The 19,345-nt window shown below is 35.0% G+C and overlaps 1 protein-coding gene and 2 non-coding genes across 3 annotated transcripts in view; all 3 read left to right on the forward strand.

The window, feature by feature from the left end:
- Positions 1 to 9,278, forward strand: part of LOC132609442 (thioredoxin-like protein CXXS1) — a gene marked incomplete at its 5' end in the record, with an annotated part of 38,941 nt that extends 29,663 nt beyond the window's left edge. Inside the window, 2 exons of the mRNA XM_060323419.1 lie at positions 533 to 655; positions 9,114 to 9,278. Of these exons, the coding sequence (XP_060179402.1) occupies positions 533 to 655; positions 9,114 to 9,278 (288 nt within the window). The remainder of the gene's footprint in view (positions 1 to 532; positions 656 to 9,113) is intronic.
- A 1,470-nt stretch (positions 9,279 to 10,748) lies between these two features.
- Positions 10,749 to 10,820, forward strand: TRNAH-GUG (transfer RNA histidin (anticodon GUG)). Its single transcript has one exon. It is a non-coding gene; the product is annotated as a tRNA-His (tRNA).
- A 7,994-nt stretch (positions 10,821 to 18,814) lies between these two features.
- TRNAD-GUC (transfer RNA aspartic acid (anticodon GUC)) lies at positions 18,815 to 18,886 on the forward strand. Its single transcript has one exon. It is a non-coding gene; the product is annotated as a tRNA-Asp (tRNA).
- The last annotated feature ends 459 nt before the right edge of the window (positions 18,887 to 19,345 follow it).

The raw sequence follows: 19,345 nt of genomic DNA on the forward strand, positions 1-19,345 counted from the left end.
TAGAAACTGTATCATTGTTGTATTATTTGTGTTTAATAAATGTATAATCAACGTATACGTACTAATTATAGACATATTATACATGTTTTGGGATATTTTTTGAAGGCTCAATACGATTTTTTTTCGTCGCATATTTGTTTCCTTTTTGTGGCAAGCTTAGTCGCCACAAAATGTGTAGTTCTTGTGGTGATTCCCTGGATTCGTCACAAAAAACGTTTAGCAACAACAGTATATGCAACGACTTTTTTTATATTTAAGTCTGTCCTCTTATAGTGATTGGGCTGTTGGGCTAGCACTTGTCAATAGTTTGGGCCGAAAGGCCAATTTGCGGCATTAAGCCCAAACATGAGCCATTAAAATTTTTGATGGCTAGGTAGTGTCTTTTTCCCTATTTATTTTTTTTAAAGGGAAAATAAACAAGCATTTAGGTTATGGTCAGTTCACTAAATTAACTAATTTAAAGCTTATGTAACCATTGTGTTGATTTTGATATACAAGTTAGTTTCAAATAATGAAAATGGGTATGTTGTAGATTGTGGCACATTTTACGGCTATTTGGTCTATTCCCTCCGTGGCGATGAACCCCTTTATGGAGGAGTCGGCTTCTACTTACCAAGATATATTGTTTCTCAATATTGATGTGGATGATGTCAAGGTAAGTTATTTTTTGGAAAATTTACTTGTCATAGCTACTTCTAAGACCTATTTATGAATAGTAACTACTTTTTATTTTATTTATTGTTCATAACTAAAATATTTTCTTAAATTACACATCATAACTAGTGTTCTGTATTTCACAGGTTTCTCTTTTAAATTGGTTTTCTCTCACCTCTTAAATCTATTTCTCCCTCACCCTTCTCTTTCTCTCTCTCCGTTCCCTCTCCTGCCCCCAGATCTGTGAGATCTACTTCCCTTGGCTGGCCCCAGATCTATGAGATCTGTGAAGTCTTATTTTTTCTAAGTGGAACAATTCCAAATTCATCAGTATCCACAGCCCCACAAGTTATCAAATTCCTAAAAATATATACTTGAAGCCCCATTTGAATAGCTTCTACTCTTGTTCAATTTCGGGTTTTTTGACGTTTTTTCCGAACTCTGAGTACTATTTTATTCTCCATTTTCTTTAACATGGTCATCTGTTTTCTTCTTGATTTTCATTGAGCCAAAAGAAGCAGATGAAGTAGAAGAATTTGACGAAAAAGAAGAAATGTTCTCAAAGTTGTCAACTTTCTCTTCTTCTTGGATTTTTGGTGAATCTGTGGTTAGTGTGGAAGTTGGAGATTCTCTGAAGGGATTTTCTTTGATGAATCCATTGAAGGATCTTGATCTTGTTTGGTTTGTTCCTTACTTTTCCGACACTGCCACTTCTTCTCCGCGACGGCAGCGGTGGTTCACCGGGCATGGGATTTCTACTGTAAGGATAGTAGTGAAGGCGAAGAAAGTGTAGTGTATCAACACGCCCTCAAAATTCCAACGCCCGTCCACCATTAAACTGCTATTTTGATCGAATTGCTCTATGTTTTTCGTTAATAATTGTTGAATCTCTTCTCTCATTGATAACGGTGCTATTCTACCGCCCCTTCGGCATGAATCCAACGCATAATCCACCTCTGATGAGAGTTGTGGAGCTTCATGCTCACCAAGTGTTTGATAAAACGTTTCAGTATATTTCAGTGTACTGTTTCAGTATATTTCGTTGTATTTTAATGTATTTCTAATTTATGAAACAGTTTCTGATATATTTCATTGTATTCCATTGTATGTACGCATACTACAATTTTATATTTTTTAAACAATCAACCATATTTCATTGTATTCCAGTGTATATTTTTTTGTATTTGGAAGTATTTCTAAAAGTTTGGAATAGAGTAATTTGAAGAGAGAAACGTGGGTTGTTATGGAACTTCAACAGTTATGCGTGCGTGATACATGGTTGATTTAATTTAACTTACCATTTAAAATGAAAGAAGAGAATCTGTTCCATAAATACAGCCTATTTTTACTCTGCCAGATTTTGTATTTCAATGTATTTCAAAAATGCGAAATCTGTCGGATTTTGTATTTCAAAAACGCGAAATACAACCGAATACAACAAAAACTAGCTACGATTTGTAAATATAGAAAAGGTAGCTATAAAGTGTTAGAAGCTATTAAAAGGTAGATGTTTATGTAAGTTTCACTTATTTTTTTCCCTTCACAAAGCAAATAACTTTTAAGAATGAAATCTAAATTGTTTTGGCTAGATCCAAAGCTAATTGGGTTACTCCCTCTTATTCCCTCCTTTCACTTGAACATATACCTTTCATAATGTTCAATACCGTAAAATCAATTTTCGAAATACTGACCCTAATTTAAATGCATGGATTTATCTCATATACTATGGGCCAGTGAGAGGAGATACCATTATTTTTAGTACAAAAATTCCTATAAAATGGAAAATGCGCTACTCTGAGTGTAGGTTGAACTATTAATGTGCATCATTAGAAATAACTAAATGTTTACTGATTCAATTTGAGTACCTCCGCATAATAAAACTCAACAAAAAACTGAAGAATAACACCTGCAAGTGATTGAGTTCATTATTCCTCGTATAAAATTATTGCTTTTAGAGGTATAGTATTATGGTGGCAATTGTTGGTGATAATATAAAGAAATTACAATTACAATTGAAAATTAAAATGAAGAAATAAAAATATCTTCAGCTGAGGCGCAGGTATCTCGCTCTCTTTAAGGAGATTCAAGCCCACTGCAGCAAATCTACCGGTCCAGCAATAATCTTTCTGACTTATCCCCTCCAGGATACAACAGCCCGATCACGTCGTACAACTCAACAAACTCTGGACAAGATGTTGAGTCCAAAGCTCCACCAAAAAGAAGAACACCTTCCTTCAACTAATAAACTCTTTTTTTTTCACTTTTCAGGAACTCTCCAAAATATATATTTTTTCTTTCTTCATAAGGTAAGGATAACAAACTATTTATAGTAGAAAAATATTATCCTTGTAATGAATTGATGAAGAGAAGGAATAATGGTGTATTAAAAAGATGAGAATGTGGAGAGTAAATGAGATAATGGGGAGATGAGAGTTTCAAAAGAAGTAATGGCCACATTAAGCCAAGTAACGTGAGAGATCACTTTTGCCTATTATGGCCATTAACTAAAGAGATTTATTGTGATAAATGGAGAAAGGAGTTTCAAAAGAATTAAACTCCACATTCTTCCATGAACTGAACGTGGTAATGGACCATTTCAATGACACTTTAAAGCAGCACTTTTAATATATTATGATGTAATATTAAAATGCAAATCCTTCAATCCCCCACTCATTTTAATATTAATAAGAGAGTTTACCAGCTGAAGGTGAATTATTATGCGTAATGAAGGTGTGCTCTGCATTGAACCTCCACTTAGTAAAACAATAATCTTTACTCCAGAGCCGTAGTGGTCTCAGACTTGAACTATGACTGCTTAAAGGAAATAAAGAATTATTGCTCACACATAATAATCAAGATGTTGACATGAGCTTTCACAACCAGCACATTATGGCCTTGTGCTATCCCGGTTTCATGAGTGCTTTTGAGAATGAGCCCAATTCTCATAGGAAGCGGCCTACTTCCACACTCACATAGGTGAAATCTGTCAAGGGTGCTTCTGTAACTTAACACCCCACTCATACGAGCTACAGAATATCATTAAGAGTTTATAAACCCAACCTCCACAAACTGTTATAGAATAATGCACTCACACCATAGGGAGGGAATAAATAAAATAGTGCATTTTTCATAAGAGGTCATCATATGATTCGTTTTTCCCCTTGAACCTGGTTATAGGATCTCTAGTCTCCAGGTTGGGTTTCCTCATATACGACTTATGAATTTATGAGCTTCAATCTCATCTCCCTCGATGTGCTCCAGACCCTTTCTCTTTCCAAGGCCTTGGTTAGTGGATCTGTAAGATTATCACATGATTTGACATAATCAACATTGATGGTACCACTTGTCAAATAGGATCTCACAGTACTATGTTTTCTCCTTGTAGGTGTAGATTTACTGTTATAATAACATTTTGGACTCTACCAATCGCAGCGGTGCTATCACAATGAATTAAAATAGGAGGAATTGATTTTTCAAAATAAGGAATTTGAAACAATAAATCTCTTAACCAATTCGCTTCTTCACTAGCTGAAGCTAAAGCAATTAGTTCAGCCTCCATGGTAGAGTTAGCAATAATAGTTTGCTTTTTTGATTTCCAACAAATAGCACCACCTACCAACATAAAAATATAACCAATGGTAGAACAGGAATCACCAGACAAAGTGTTCCAATCTGCATAAGAAAATCCTTCAAGTACAGCAGGATATTTTTTATAAAACAAGCCATAAGATTTTGTACCAACTAAATATTTCATAACTCTCGTTATGGCATGCCAATGTTCATTACCTGGCTTGCTTGTAAACCTGTTAAGTACTCCAACTGCATACGCAATATCAGGCCTAGTGCAATTAGTCACATATCTCAAACTTCCAATTAAGCTAGCATATTCCTTTTGATTTATCACTTCATTTTCACATTGAACGGGAAACAAGTGAACAATTGAATCAAAAGGAGTTACAACATGCTTGCAATCAAGAAAGTTATATTTTTTCAAAATTTTCTCAACATAATGTGACTGGTCATGGAAAATTCCATCACATGTTTTAGTAATTTTTATTCCAAGAATAAAATTTGCCTCAACAAGATCTTTCATGTCAAAATGGCTTCTAAGAATATTTTTAGTTTCACCAATAACATTCATGTTTGAGCCAAAGATCAATAAATCATCAACATATAGGCAAACAATAACATGTGAATTATTCCAAGACTTATGATAGATGCACTTATCACACTCGTTTGTTGTAAAACCATTCTCAATCATGCAGGAATCAAATTTCTCATGCCATTACTTTGGTGCCTGTTTCAAGCCATATATGGATTTTGTAAGTTTACATACTTTTGCTTTCTTGGCATGCTTCAACAAAACCTTCGGATTGTTCCATATAAATTTTCTCATTTAGGTCCCCATTTAAAAAAGCAGTTTTCACATCCATTTGATGAATATGCAAATTAAAAATTTCACCAATAGCAATTAAAAGCCTTATGGATGTAATTCTAGTTACCGGCGAAAAAGTATCAAAAAATTCTAGGCCTTCTAGTTTTTTAAAACCTTTAGCAACTAGCCTAGCCTTGTATTTATCAACAGGACCATCCAGTTTAAATTTTTTCTAAGGACCCATTTACACCCAATTGTTTTACAACCGGTGGTAAATCAACTAACTTCCAAGTTTTATTGGAAATAAGTGATTCCATTTCATCATTTACAGCCTCTTTCCAAAAAATAGCATCATGTGAAGATAAAGCTTCTTGTAAAGTGAGAGGGACATCTCCAACATTAAAAACATAAAAATCAGGATCAAAATCTTTTTCTACTCTAGCTCTTTTAATTCTTCGTATTTCAAAATCATCATTTTCTTTATTTTCAAAACAGAAGTAGAAGAACTAGGTAGTGATAAAATATTTTCTTCAGTCCTATGACCCCCACTATTTTTAGAATCAAATGGAAATTTATTTTCATGAAAAATAGCATCACCCGATTCTATTATTATACTATCTTCAAGACCAAAAAATCTATAGGCTGTACTATTTGAAGCATAACCAAGAAAAGCACAAGTAGTAACTTTTTTACCCAACTTAGAAAATTTGGGATCCATTAGCCTTACATAAGCTAGACAATCCAAAACTCTTAGATATCCCAAATTTGTCTTGTGACCTTTCCACAATTCAAATGGTGTTAATTATGAGGCACACGATTCAACACATAACAAGCAGTTAAAATAGCATCACTCCAAAAATTTGAAGGTGCACTAGACTCAATAAGCATGTCATTTGTTAACTCAACCAAAGTTCTATTTTTTTCTCTCCGCCACACCATTAGACGTAGGAGAATAAGGTGAAATAGTTTCATGGATTATTCCTAATGATCTAACAAAAGAATTAAACTCATTAGACTCATCTTCACGGCCTCTATCACTTCTAATTCTTTTTATTTTTCTACCAAACGATTTTCAATTGCATGGAGATAAATTTTAAAATTTTCAAAAGCATCACTTTTATTTTTCATCAAGAAAACATATGAATACTTAGAAAAATCATCAATAAAAGTGATAAAATATCTATTTCCTCCACGAGTTAAAATTCCTCCAAGTTCACAAATATCAGTATGAACTAACTCTAACAATTTAGTTTTTCTTTCAACTTGAAAATGAGGCCTTTTTGTGATTTTGGCTTTACTACAAGCCTCACATTTTTCAAAATCCTTTTTAATCATTGGGATTAATCCTAAACTACTCATGATTCCCATATAATGATTATTAGTATGACACAAACGAGCATGCCAAAGATTAGTAGAAGAAAGCATGTAAACAGAACTAGTAACTTTATTCATCTCAACATTCAACTTGAACATCCCATCACAAGCATACCCTTTTCCCCCAAAAATACCTTTTTTCACTATTACGTATTGGTCAGACTCAATAATTTGTTTGAAGCCTGCCTTATTAAGAAGAAAACTAGACATCAAATTTTTTCTCATAGAAGGAGTAAAAAGTACATCTTTTAATGATAACACCCTTCCTGAGGTAAAGCTCAACTCGACATCTCCCTTTCCAAGCACTTGAGTAGTGTGTGAATCACCAAGCATGATGGTTTTGGGCTCCTCAAATGGAGTATATACTTTGAACCAATCTTTGTCATAGCAGACATGACAGTTTGCACCAGAATTAGCCCACCATCCATCAACATTTTCAACCATATTTATGTCTGTTATCACCGCCGCAAGTGGCTCTTCGGTAACATTCGCCTGAGGTGTAGGACCACATTTCCGAAACTTGCAAAATCGAGCAATTCGCCCACTCTTGCGACAGACAAAACATGGTCCGCCATTTTGTGCTTGTTGATTTTGTGTTTGGTTAGTACCATCATTATTTTTCTATGGAGGTCTACCATTATTTTTCTTGAATATTTTCTTCTTAGGCTTCATAGAGGTATTTTTGTTAGCATTAGGAGCAGCATTATTTGAAGTAATTAAATTTACCTTGTTTGTGACGGGTTGTAAGTTTCTTTCTTCCGTTTGCAAAACTGCATCTTGGCCCCTTGCCTCTTCTTCCATGCGGATTTGCATAATCAACATCTCAAGTGAAGTTTCCTTTTGTTTGTGTCGCATAGTTTTTTGAAATTCCTTCCCTGAAGGTGGAAGTTTATCTATTATGCCACAAACAATAAGGTCATCTCCAATTTTTATCTCCTCGGACCTTAGCTCTCCAACGATCATTATAAAGTCTTGAGCTTGTTCTACCACTGATTTGTTGTCCACCATTTGGAAACAAAAAAAATCTACTAGCAGCATATTTTTTGCTCCAGCCTCTTCGGTATCATATTTACTCGACAATGCTTTCCAAATTTTCTTTGCAGTTGAGTAAGTTCTATCATAATAATCATAAAAATTATCTAATAGACAATTTAGAAGATAATACCGACACTTGTAAGAATCCTTATCATACTTTTCAATTTTTTCTTGAAGAGAAATAAGTTCTTCATCATTCATGGAAGAGTTATCTACTTTGTTTGGATTCTTCTCAGTTAACACATAAGAAACATTGAGAAGACTTAAGTAGAATAGTATTTTATGCTTCCATCTCTTAAAATTAGTACCGTTGAACCGAAATGGCTTGTTAAGATCTCCCACTTTGACATCCGCGAATTTTTCAATTGTAGCCATTTGAATCTCCTTAAAATTGTTGGTGATAATATAAAGAAATAACAATTACAATCGAAAATTAAAATGAAGAAATAAAAATATCTTCGGCTGAGGCGCGGATATCTCGCTCTCTTTAAGGAGATTCAAGCCCACTGCAGCAAATCTACTGGTCCAGCAGTAATCTTTCTGACTTGTCCCCTCCAGGATACAACAGCCCGATCACGTCGTACAACTCAACAAACTCTGGACAAGATGTTGAGTCCAAAGCTCCACCAAAAAGAAGAACACCTTCCTTCAACTAATAAACTCTTTTTTTTTCACTTTTCAAGAACTCTCCAAATTTTGTTTTTCTCTCTTTATAAGGTAAGGATAACAAACTATTTATAGTAGAAAAATATTATCCTTGTAATGAATTGATGAAGAGGTGGAATAATAGTGTATTAAAAAGATGAGAATGTGGAGAGTAAATGAGATAATGGAGAGATAAGAGTTTCAAAAGAAGTAATGGCCACATTCAGCCAAGTAATGTGCGAAATCACTTTTGCCTATTATGGCCATTAACTGAAGAGATTAATTGTGATAAATGGAGAAAGGAGTTTCAAAAGAAGTAAACTGCACATTCTTCCATGAACTTAACGTGGTAATGGACGTGGTAATGGACCATTTCAATGACACTTTAAAGTAGCACTTTTAATATATTATTTTGTAATATTAAAATGTAAATCGTTCATCAACATATCAAATCATGATTTCCGATGTAATTGGCCCCCCATATTATTCTGTTCACGCTCTAGTTAACGAGATCTGAGCGTGCGGGGGAGTTTTAAGAGTCCCATATCAGATACAGGATGGGTAATTGGTCTTCTTATATGGCTTGAGCAATCCTCCTCCTTTTGAGCAGCTTTTGAGGTTAAGTTAAGCCTAAGATCCATTTCTTTACGTGGTATCAGAGCCAGACTCATCCCAATTCTTTGTTTGCCAATGTTGGGGCCCCCATATTATATTGTGCACACTCCAGTTAATGAGGTCTGGGCGTGCCAGGGTGTTAAGAGTCCCACAACGGATACGAGATGGGTAATTGGTCTCCTTCTATGTCTTGGTAAATATAATACTCCTCCTTTTGAGCTAGCTTTTGGGGTTGGGTTAGGCCCAAGAGTCATTTCTCTACCGAATTCATTATTCCTCGTATAAAGCTATTGCCTTTAGTGATATAGTAATGTGGTGGAACCATATCAAATCAGATAGCACGGATAATGTATCAATTATTTCCACTATCAATATATATGAGTTAAATTAAACATAGTATTCTTGCGATTGATAGGATGTGGCTACCAAATATGAAGTGAAAGCCATGCCAGCCATGCCAACATTTCTGTTGTTGAAGGATGGAGCTCCAATTGACAAGCTTGTTGGTGCAAATCCAGAGGTGGTAAAGAAAAGGATTGAAAGTCTTCTTGCTCAGTCCAATCCCATAGATATTGCCTAGTCAAACTTTATATATTCTCATGTACAATGTTGCTGAAACTTTTTGGATTGTGTGACTTGTATAATATCATCTCCAAATGTGCATATACCCATCTCCACTAATAAGCCAGTAATTGTTACAATTGCTTTTCATGCAAGGCAGCGGGGAGATTGACGATGATGTCACACATCGTATTGGGGCAGGGTGGATGAAATGGAGGCTTGCTTCCAGAGTGCTATGTGACAAGAAAATGCCACCACAACTTAAGGGCAAGTTCTACAAAGTGGTGGTTAGACCGACTATGTTGTATGGGGCGGAGTGTTGGCCAGTTAAGATCTCTCACGTCCAAAAGATGAAAGTTGCCGAGATGAGAATGTTGAGATGGATGTGTGGCCACACCAGGAGTGACAGGATTAGGAATGAGGATATTCGGGACAAGGTGGGAGTGGCCTCGGTGGAAGACAAGATGCGAGAAGCGAGATTGAGATGGTTTGGGCATGTGAAGAGGAGAGACACAGATGCCCCAGTGCGGAGGTGTGAGAGGTTGGCCATGGATGGTTTCAGACGAGGTAGGGGTAGGCCGAAGAAGTATTGGGGAGAGGTAATTAGACACGACATGACGCAGTTACAGCTTACCGAGGACATGACCTTAGATAGGAGGGTTTGGAGGACCCAGATTAGGGTAGAAGGCTACTAGATAGTCTCATTATCCTGTCTTATTAGTAGTCGCATTATCGTAGTTTAATTTCTTGTGCTCTGATTTATGCTATTATCTGTTATTTCCTGTGCTTTGATTATTCTATGTTATCTGTGTCGCTCGCGTTACTTCATTCCCATATCGCTTTGAATCTCTTAGCCTTATCTGACCTCTTTTTATGCTTTTTTTATTGAGCCAAGGGTCTTTCGGAAACAGCCGTCCTACCTTGGTAGGAGTAAGGTCTGCGTACACTCTACCCTCCCCAGATCCCACGTTGTGGGATTTCACTGGGTTGTTGTTGTCGTTGTTACAATTGCTTTTCAGTTCTAAAAGATGTTCAGTAACAAATCTTGAATTACAATCCAAATTGGTTACGTTATCTTCCATTTTATCCTCCAAGTATCCAGCTAGTTGGACTTGCACCCTCTATGAAGTGAGATCATTTCTAATATTCCTGTAGTTCTTATTTATGTATGACTACATATTTATCTTAACAACTGCACTTTTAAAAGCATTCATCTTTTGGATATGTTAGGCCTAAGATATTTAGCATGAAATCTCATATTAAATTGCTAATTGCACAACTATTCTATAGCATTGGAGTTCAAATCTATTACATACACTTTTTATTATAAATACTTTTGTAGCATTTTTCTATTCAATCATAATTGTATAATTAATAATCATACGGGTTACATTTTTATTTATATATTTTTTATTATATCTAGTAGAGAGTTCAAACATTAAGGATTTTGATTATACTAATAACATTATCTAAGACTTGTAAACACAAAGTGGCTATAGTTTAGTGGTGAGAATTCCACGTTGTGGCCGTGGAGACCTGGGCTCGAATCCCAGCAGCCACACATCCTGCTTTTAATTCTTTTTTTTTTTGTTTTATGTATTGCTTGTTTGTTTAATATGGAATTCACTTTTTTTTTTAAAAAAAAAATGAGTTTGGGAGTGGTGGGATCTACTTTTTTTTTCATTTTTTTTTTGGGTATTGGACATGAGTTGGAGGACGGACGATGATCCTCCTCCTAACTCATGTTTCTATAATAGTAAAATTTTAACGTTAAATAGCCCTTGTTGCCTTTTTTCTTCTTTTTTTTTTTTTTTTTTTTTTTTTTGGGGGGCCAAATCCCAGCAGCCACACATCCTGTTTTTAATTCTTTTTTTTTTTTTGTTTTATGTATTGCTTGTTTGTTTAATATGGAATTCACTTTTTTTTTAAAAAAAAAATGAGTTTGGAAGTGGTGGGATCTACTTTTTTTTTCATTTTTTTTTTGGGTATTGGACATGAGTTGGAGGACGGACGATGATCCTCCTCCTAACTCATGTTTCTATAATAGTAAAATTTTAACGTTAAATAGCCCTTGTTGCCTTTTTTCTTCTTTTTTTTTTCTTTTTTTTTTTTTTTTGGGGCCAAAAAAACAAATCATTGTTGTAAACTTCTGATTTAACCAAAATTAAGTTTAAAAGAAAAATTGGAACAAGCTATGTATTTACATAATATTCATTTGGATCATTAACATCCTCTTCTTAATAAAATACTCAAATCAAGCACGAACTGGATTAATTTTTTAAAGAGATGACTTCATTATCACGATTTTAATCATGTTGACAAACCTTTATATTAAATCAAGGATCTTAATTAGCTTATTAAGTAAACAAACAAATAAAATGAAATCGTTAAAGCCAACAATTCATTTTTTTCTTCTCAAAAATCATCATTATTGGTAAATCATAACGCCCCCCCCCCGAGGTTTCTTCTTTAATTTTTGGCAAAAAAATTATAGTTTTTTTTTTTTGGGTTTATTTTATCTGTCTCCCCTCCTTTTTGGTCAGATAAGCTACATGATATGCAAATCACTTATCATTGTGCACTTTCGAAAGCTAATTCAACAAACAAATAGCAAAATGTGGAAAGTGTGATCCACATATGACATAACGTATAAGAAAATCCAAGTGAACCCTTAAAGAGAAAGAGATAAAATTAGACCAAAACAATAACTAGTATATGATGGCAATATATAGGGAAAATACATTAATACCCCCAACGTGTACTCGGATTAATTATGACGCACCCAACCTTTGCAGGCTCCCTATTACCCCCTGACCTTATTTTTTCTGTATTTTTGTACCCCTTTTCGGCCATTTTTACACGATTTCCATTTTTTAGTGTTAGGTGAGATACACGCGCCCAGTCTTCTTCTTCATCATTTTTTTTTTCAGTTTGCTCAGGTCTTCTTGGATTTGACTACTACAAAAAAAAAATCTAAGAATAGAAACCACTGTTGTTGGTGATCTTCTTGAAGTAGCGTGTTTGAGTTTATATTAGTCACGAAGAGATCTAAAAAGTTCAAAAAAAAAAAAGTATCAGCATGTTCTTGGTCTGTTCGTTGATACTATTCCAAAAAAAAAATTGCAAAATTAGCATGTATTGGTTATACAGTGGGGGGAGGGGGGGGGGGGGGGTAATAGGTCGCTGATACTATTGAAAAAAAAATTGCAAAATCAGAAAATCTAAAAATAGTAGCTGGGTGTGTTCGGGTCACTATTTCGGTCTCAGATCTATGCAAATCTATTTGATTTTTGTGATTTAGATTGGGAGCTATTGTTTGAAGTATGAATTTGAGCTGAACCTAAGTGAACTATTAGATTTGAAAATTGAATGTGGGCTTGAAAACGTGAACCACCATTGCTGGTTTCCTCATTGTCCGAAAGCTGCGGATTGAAATTTGGGTGTTGCCCATGTGTTGTTGAAATCAGCTTGTCATGATAGATTGGAGCTAAAACTCATTTTATTGACTGATTAGAGAAGCTTGGAAGTGATAAAGTTTTGAAAACCTCCATTGTTGAAATTTTGAAGAAGCCGGAAAGATGAGCTAGTGTTTTTTGGATTCATTTGTTGGATTGAGCCTATTGGAGAAGGACGTCGAAGCTAGAGAACGTAATAACCATGGAAAGGTGAAAAATTCAAAGCAAAGCAGTCTGCCATTGACGAGCTCCATTGAAGCTTCGAGTTCGAAGTTTCGGGTTGCCACAAACGAACTCCGATTTGAATAGGTAAAATCTCAAAAGAACTGAAACGTCGAGAGGAGTTTGAAACCTGAAATTTGGGGCTATTTGGTTGAGATTTGAGGTGTATTTGGTTGGATTTTAAGCAGTTGTTGTACGAAGAAGATGAACAGTAAAATGCCATGTTAAAAAAATAAGGAAAAGACTAAAAATAGTTTTAAAAAATCTGACATGGCGCTGACGTGGCCATGTTAAAAATTACCCTTACGCGCTGCTGCTTCGTGTTGACACGACCATGTAAGAAATGGCTGAAAAATATAGAAAAGATAAGGCCGGGGGGGACGGGACGGGGACGGTAAGGGACATTTTGGGGTGACGGGTCGGGACAGGGACTTCTTAAAGGGGGACTTTGGGGGGACGGGGACTTTAGGGGGACGGGCTTTTGGGGGACTTTTTGGAGGGCCCGTCCCGACCCACTCCAAGGGGGGACCGGGGGGGGGGGGGGGGGGGGGAGGCTTTTTTTTTATAAAACTTAAAACTTAACATTCAAATTGATAACTTATTAGCTAATATTAAATTTTCAAGTCTTTATAAAAAATTTAAAGACTTGGATTTATTTTTAGGTATTTATATTTTATAATAGGAGAAAATAATTTCAAGTAAGAACTATTTATTTTTTATAACTTATAACTTTAAAGTCTTTAAATGTATTTAACAACGGCTATTTTTTGAACTTCTAAGGGCTATTATTTTTGATTTATTACATAATATTAAATATACTTTCAAGTCTTTATAATCTTTATAAAGACTTGCATTCTTTTTTGTAGTTATGTAAAGAAAAATAATTTCAAGTAAGAACTTTATGTTTATTTATTAAAAATAGATCTTTTAAATTTCATAAAGCTTGACTCAAAGTCTCAAATACAAGAAGATCACCTAATCTACACAGCCACCTTCTACGAAGGGTTCTGTTTCAATTAGGCCTCTAAGTTACAATAAGATCACCTAATCTACACAGCCACCTTCTAGGAAGGGTTTTGTTTAACTAGACATCTAATTAGTTAATTAAAAATTATCACACTAAAACTTGTACGGTTCCATGTACATTTTTTCTAATTTTCGTATCGCTTCCGTTGCATTCAATTTTGGAATTGTCTATCTCCTTGATGGTCCATAAGTTCCATGCCATCATCGCTATTAGTGTTGATTATCTCTTCATATTCTTCTTCTTCTTGACGGGTTAATTTTGGTAGCCCACGATTTCTTCTTTCTGCGTTGATCCAATCCCTAAATAAGACAGAAATCTCCAAGATATCTTGTGCAAATGAATGTTTGTGATCTCCAAGTTGAAATCTTGCTCCGCTAAAAGCTGCCTCCGAAGCTACTGATGATGATTGAATAATTAGGATATTTCGAGCCATTTTTTACAGTAATGGAAATGCCTTGCCACGCTCCCTCCACCATCCTAAAATATCTTCATTGTCGTCGTCGTCCACAGTGATGCTTTCCAAACTCTGATCAAGATAAGATTCAAGATCAATTTCATTTTGAGTATTACCAATACCAAGCCATGCAGCATCCATTGATCTATCAAATTTTCTATTGCCAAATTTAGCCTTATTTTTTTGTGAAGGACGTTGATTTCCACTTCTACTTTTTTCATTTTTATAATTATTATACATTAATTTAGCTTTTAATTCTATGCTACATTTACACTCTTCAACATTTGGATGTTCATTAGGAGGAATATCTAACTGCAAATAAATTTTGTCAACAAGTCCATGAGCACCTCTTAATTTTAAAGATGGGTTAAGTATACAAGCAATCAAATAAATATCGGGAATAGGAAAAAAATACTTTTTAAATTTGAAAATCATTTCATCAATGGCTTCCTCATGTTCGTTTAATTCTCTATATTCCGCAAATAGTTTTATAAGCCCACAAATATAAAATAACATTTGTGCAATTGTAGGATAGTATTGACCGGAAAATTCTTTTGTTGCAATATAAAAATTTTCTAAAAAAATACATAGTCCTTCAATTTCATTCCAATCACTATCTTGTATTTATTCATGGGGATGATAATGATGTGCATTAAAAACATATTGAAGGGGTTTTTGATATTCGTGAGCAACAAGTAGCATTTCATATAAAGAATTTCACCTAGTACAAACTTCTTTTGGAATTTTCCTAACAGATAAATTTTGCTCAACACAATATTTTTTAAACAAATTAATTCTACTATGCTTATGAGCGCTAAAAACATATTGACAAGCATATCGTATTTTTTGTAGAGAGCCCTCAAATAAATCAAGACCATCTTTTACAACTAAATTAAAAACATGGCATGCACATCGGACATGAAAAATATCAAAGTTAATTGGGAAAATTCTTATATCCATAAGTTCAGCACTCTTAGTCATGGAAGAAGCATTATCAAATGTAACAGTTAATACTTTGTCAACAAGACCATATAATTGCAAAATGTCTAGAACATTTGTAGAAATATAAGAACCCATTTTTTTCTCATCAATATATTTATAACCAAGTATACGCTTTTGCATATTCCAATTATGATCAATCCAATGTGTCGTAACACATAAATAATCATTACCATTAACACTACGACCTATATCAGAAGTGACAGACACTCTAGTATCTAGGTGATGGAACACACAACGCATATATTGACAATAATCACTTTGAAATTTAAAAATGTCGGCTCTAACAGTAGATCTAGGAATGCCTTGAAAAGTAGGATTATACATAGCTCTAATATAATGCACAAAACCGGGGTTAGAAGGAAAACTAAAAGGCAAGCCACAAACCGCAACCATTTTAGCTAGTTCTTCACAATCTCTATGTTTACTATAAGCCATTTGAGTAACAACAGGGTTAGAAGGATTTAAAGTTTGTTGGACCATATTAGATCCCCAACGGATCCACCGGGAGCGGCACTAGTAGCGCCGGTCGATATGTTTTTAAGTCCGGCTGCTAATCGAGCATCTAAGTATGATTTTTGAACACATGTTATCAGGTGTCTAGCTAAACCACCCGTCCTACCTGCCCCTCTACCGCTTCCGTGTTTTTTAATTTGTTTACATTTGTGACAAATAGGCTGAGTTTTAGTATCATTAAAGTCATGAACTTCCATACGACACTAGTTCTAGGATGTTGCGCCTTAGTCATACCTCGAGCAGGAGGTTTAGGGGGACAACCAGCTCCAGACTAAGATGTAGTCTGAGTTGGAGCTTCGGTAACGGGACTAGTAGGTGTCTCATTTAAATCTAATTCCTCGCCTTCTTCTACTTCTAAATTTTCCAAATCATCAAATTCTAAACCTTGTGGAATAGGAGAAAAACCGGGGGGACAAAAAATTCAATTTCATCAACACGAGTGAAATCCTCCGTATTGTTTCTAAATTGAATTTTAGATTTACTAGAAGAACCAGATTTACCCTTACTACTACGGCTAAAAGGGTTAGGGATTTCGACAGCTTTACCTAGGACCGGGATCTTAACTTTTTTAGACATATTATCAAAGTATAATAAAATAAAATATGAAAATTAATTGAAAAAAAGACGCAAATAAAATGCAAGAATTAAATAAATTAAAGGATGGAACGAGTGTACCAAACGTCTACGTAAAAGCAGACGTTACCGTAAACGTTGAAATTGAAATTATGTTACTCGAAGCTTGAAAGTTGCTCCAAAATTCAAATACTGCCCACTTCACCAAAATAATAATAATATTTCACCAAATATATGAGAGAGATATAATTGATAATAAATATTAGAGAGAGAGATAATTGGTGGATGATTTGTGTGAAAATGAATAAAAATGAAGAGGTATTTATAGTTTAGAATTTGGATTAAAATGCAATTTATTAAACTTTGGGGGTATTTTTTGTTTGGGGGGGGGGGGGGGGGGGGAGGGGACTCCAACGGCTGAAAATGAGACCGTTGGAGTCCCAATGTTAATGGAAATTCCAACCAGCGGCTGGGCCCCACCTCCAACGGTCAAACGCTGACCACTTTTAAAAAAAATTAACACTTAACGTTTTCAGGTGGGGCGGGACTGGTCAGCCGGTCCAGTACCGGGCTTGACCGGGCATCGCCGGGACTTTCCGCCCCCTACCCATCCCCTTCCCCCTCTGCCCGCTCCCCCATCATTGATCGGGACGGTCCGGTGTCGGACCGGGCCGGACACGGGGCGGGACCGGGAACGTCCCGTCCCCTCTGACACCCTTACAGGGGGGTAATAGGTCGCCCACAAAGGTTTGGTGCGTCATAATTAATCCGAGTATACGTTGGGAGTATTTATGTATTTTCCCCAATATATATTATTGTGTGATGGACCAGATACACCAACAGCAGCACTTGAGATATGAATGGAATGTCATCAATTATAGATGGTTACAATTGATGGTCAGCCATTACTTGAAATAAATAATCTAATTGAAGTAGTTTCAAGCAACTCCTAATTATGGCCATGGTCAGCCCATTACTTGAAATAAATAATCTAATTGAAGTAGTTTTAAGCGACTCCTACTTCTACATACCCTACCAGCCGCCCATAACCTTTCCCTATAAGAAGGAAGAAGTAGTTTTATGATCTAAAATGCCATAGCTATTAAGAGGCAAAGGGAAGTGAAAAATAAATAGGCTACGCACTTCACGTGTAAAAAAATTATTTACGCTGATAGTAATCAATATTTGATAACTCCTAACAAAATAGTATGATCAATTACACAAATGTGGAAGATAAGAACATGCACCAATTGACTAGCTCCAATTAGTTTCTACCTCACTCTAGCTAGGCTAGCTATTTAATTTGTCAATGCAACCTTAGTTTCAAGTTTCAACTTTAGTTTTCTTCAATGGCAATTGGCATCCTGACTTATTTTCTTTGAATTCCACAACGAAATTGTTTTTTTAAGAGGAAGCACCAAACAGCTTGAATTCCAGCAACAAAATTGTTTTTTTAAGAGGAAGCACCAAACAACCCAGGGTCCGGAGCTAGCTCTTTGGCTACGAGTTCAGCCGAACGCAGTAACTTTGGTTCAATACTGTATTTATACTAAAAAAACACTAAATGTGCACAAGTTATTAATCTAGAACCCAATAATTTTGAAGGACTAGAATATCAAACCCATTAACTTCAAATTCTAACTCCGGCCTCTGAAACTGCCTTTCCTGAAAAGTGGGAAATTGTTGTGAAGGCAACACTCATCTCCATAACATGCGCCGTGAGCCCTTGCCTGCCTTTGTTTATCATGTGTTGTTTGGTTTAATTTTCCAGTCAACTATCTATATTTCCTATTTTTCTATTTCTTTTTTGTTTCTCTAGTATAATATATATTTTTGCTTTCACCTCTTTATATCAATTTTTGTTGGTTAAAAGATATTTTGGGAAATATACGTATTACTCCACCGGTTTCAACCAAAGTGACATTTTTTAACAGGGGACGGAGTTTTTTTTTTTTTTTTTTTCTAAAAAAAATGAAATTTGTGGTCTTAAATATGCTATGAGATTTCAGCAACTATAAAATCCTACCTTAAGTAAAGGGTAAACTAAAAGTTTAAAATTAAATTACTCTAAAAGTAATGTGTATAATTCGTTTTTGAACGGACTAATAAAAAAATAATGTCCAACTAAAATGAAATGGAAGGAGTACTATATATTAACCCTTAATATAATTATTTATAAATCATACCCTTCTTACCCACATGTCATTATTTTTTTAATTACTATAATTACATTTTAGGCCCTTAATATATTTCATAATACACACTTCATTCCTATTATATTAGATTTTAGGAGCTTAATACGATACCATGTCGTTGTAGTATAGTGGTAAGTATTCCCGCCTGTCACGCGGGTGACCCGGGTTCGATCCCCGGCAATGGCGTTTTTTATCTTTTCTTTTTGAACAAATATCTTTTCTTTTTTAACAAAAAAAAGACAGATCGGTGCACAAAGCTATAGGTCAAAAGGGAATTATCTTTTTGAACAAATATCTTTTCTTTTTTAACAAAAAAAAGACAGATCGGTGCACAAAGCTATAGGTCAAAAGGGAACCTTAATTCGATTAATTTTCCTTGACCCCCATTTCAGCACCTCTAAAAACATGTCATTATTTTCATGTTTTATCTTTTCTTTTTGAACAAAAAAAAGACAGATCGGTACACAAAGCTATAGGTCAAAAGGAACCTTAATCCGATTAATTTTCCTTGACCCCCAGTTCAACACCTCTAAAAACATGTCATTATTTTCATACGTCTAACTTTATTTTTATCTTTCACTTATGTAACAATAAAATATAGAATGCTTAATATGGTTTGAAGTTTTAAGAACATATTTTATGATT

This window comes from Lycium barbarum, chromosome 1 (assembly GCF_019175385.1).
Source record: "Lycium barbarum isolate Lr01 chromosome 1, ASM1917538v2, whole genome shotgun sequence".
NCBI classification, from domain to species: domain Eukaryota; kingdom Viridiplantae; phylum Streptophyta; class Magnoliopsida; order Solanales; family Solanaceae; genus Lycium; species Lycium barbarum.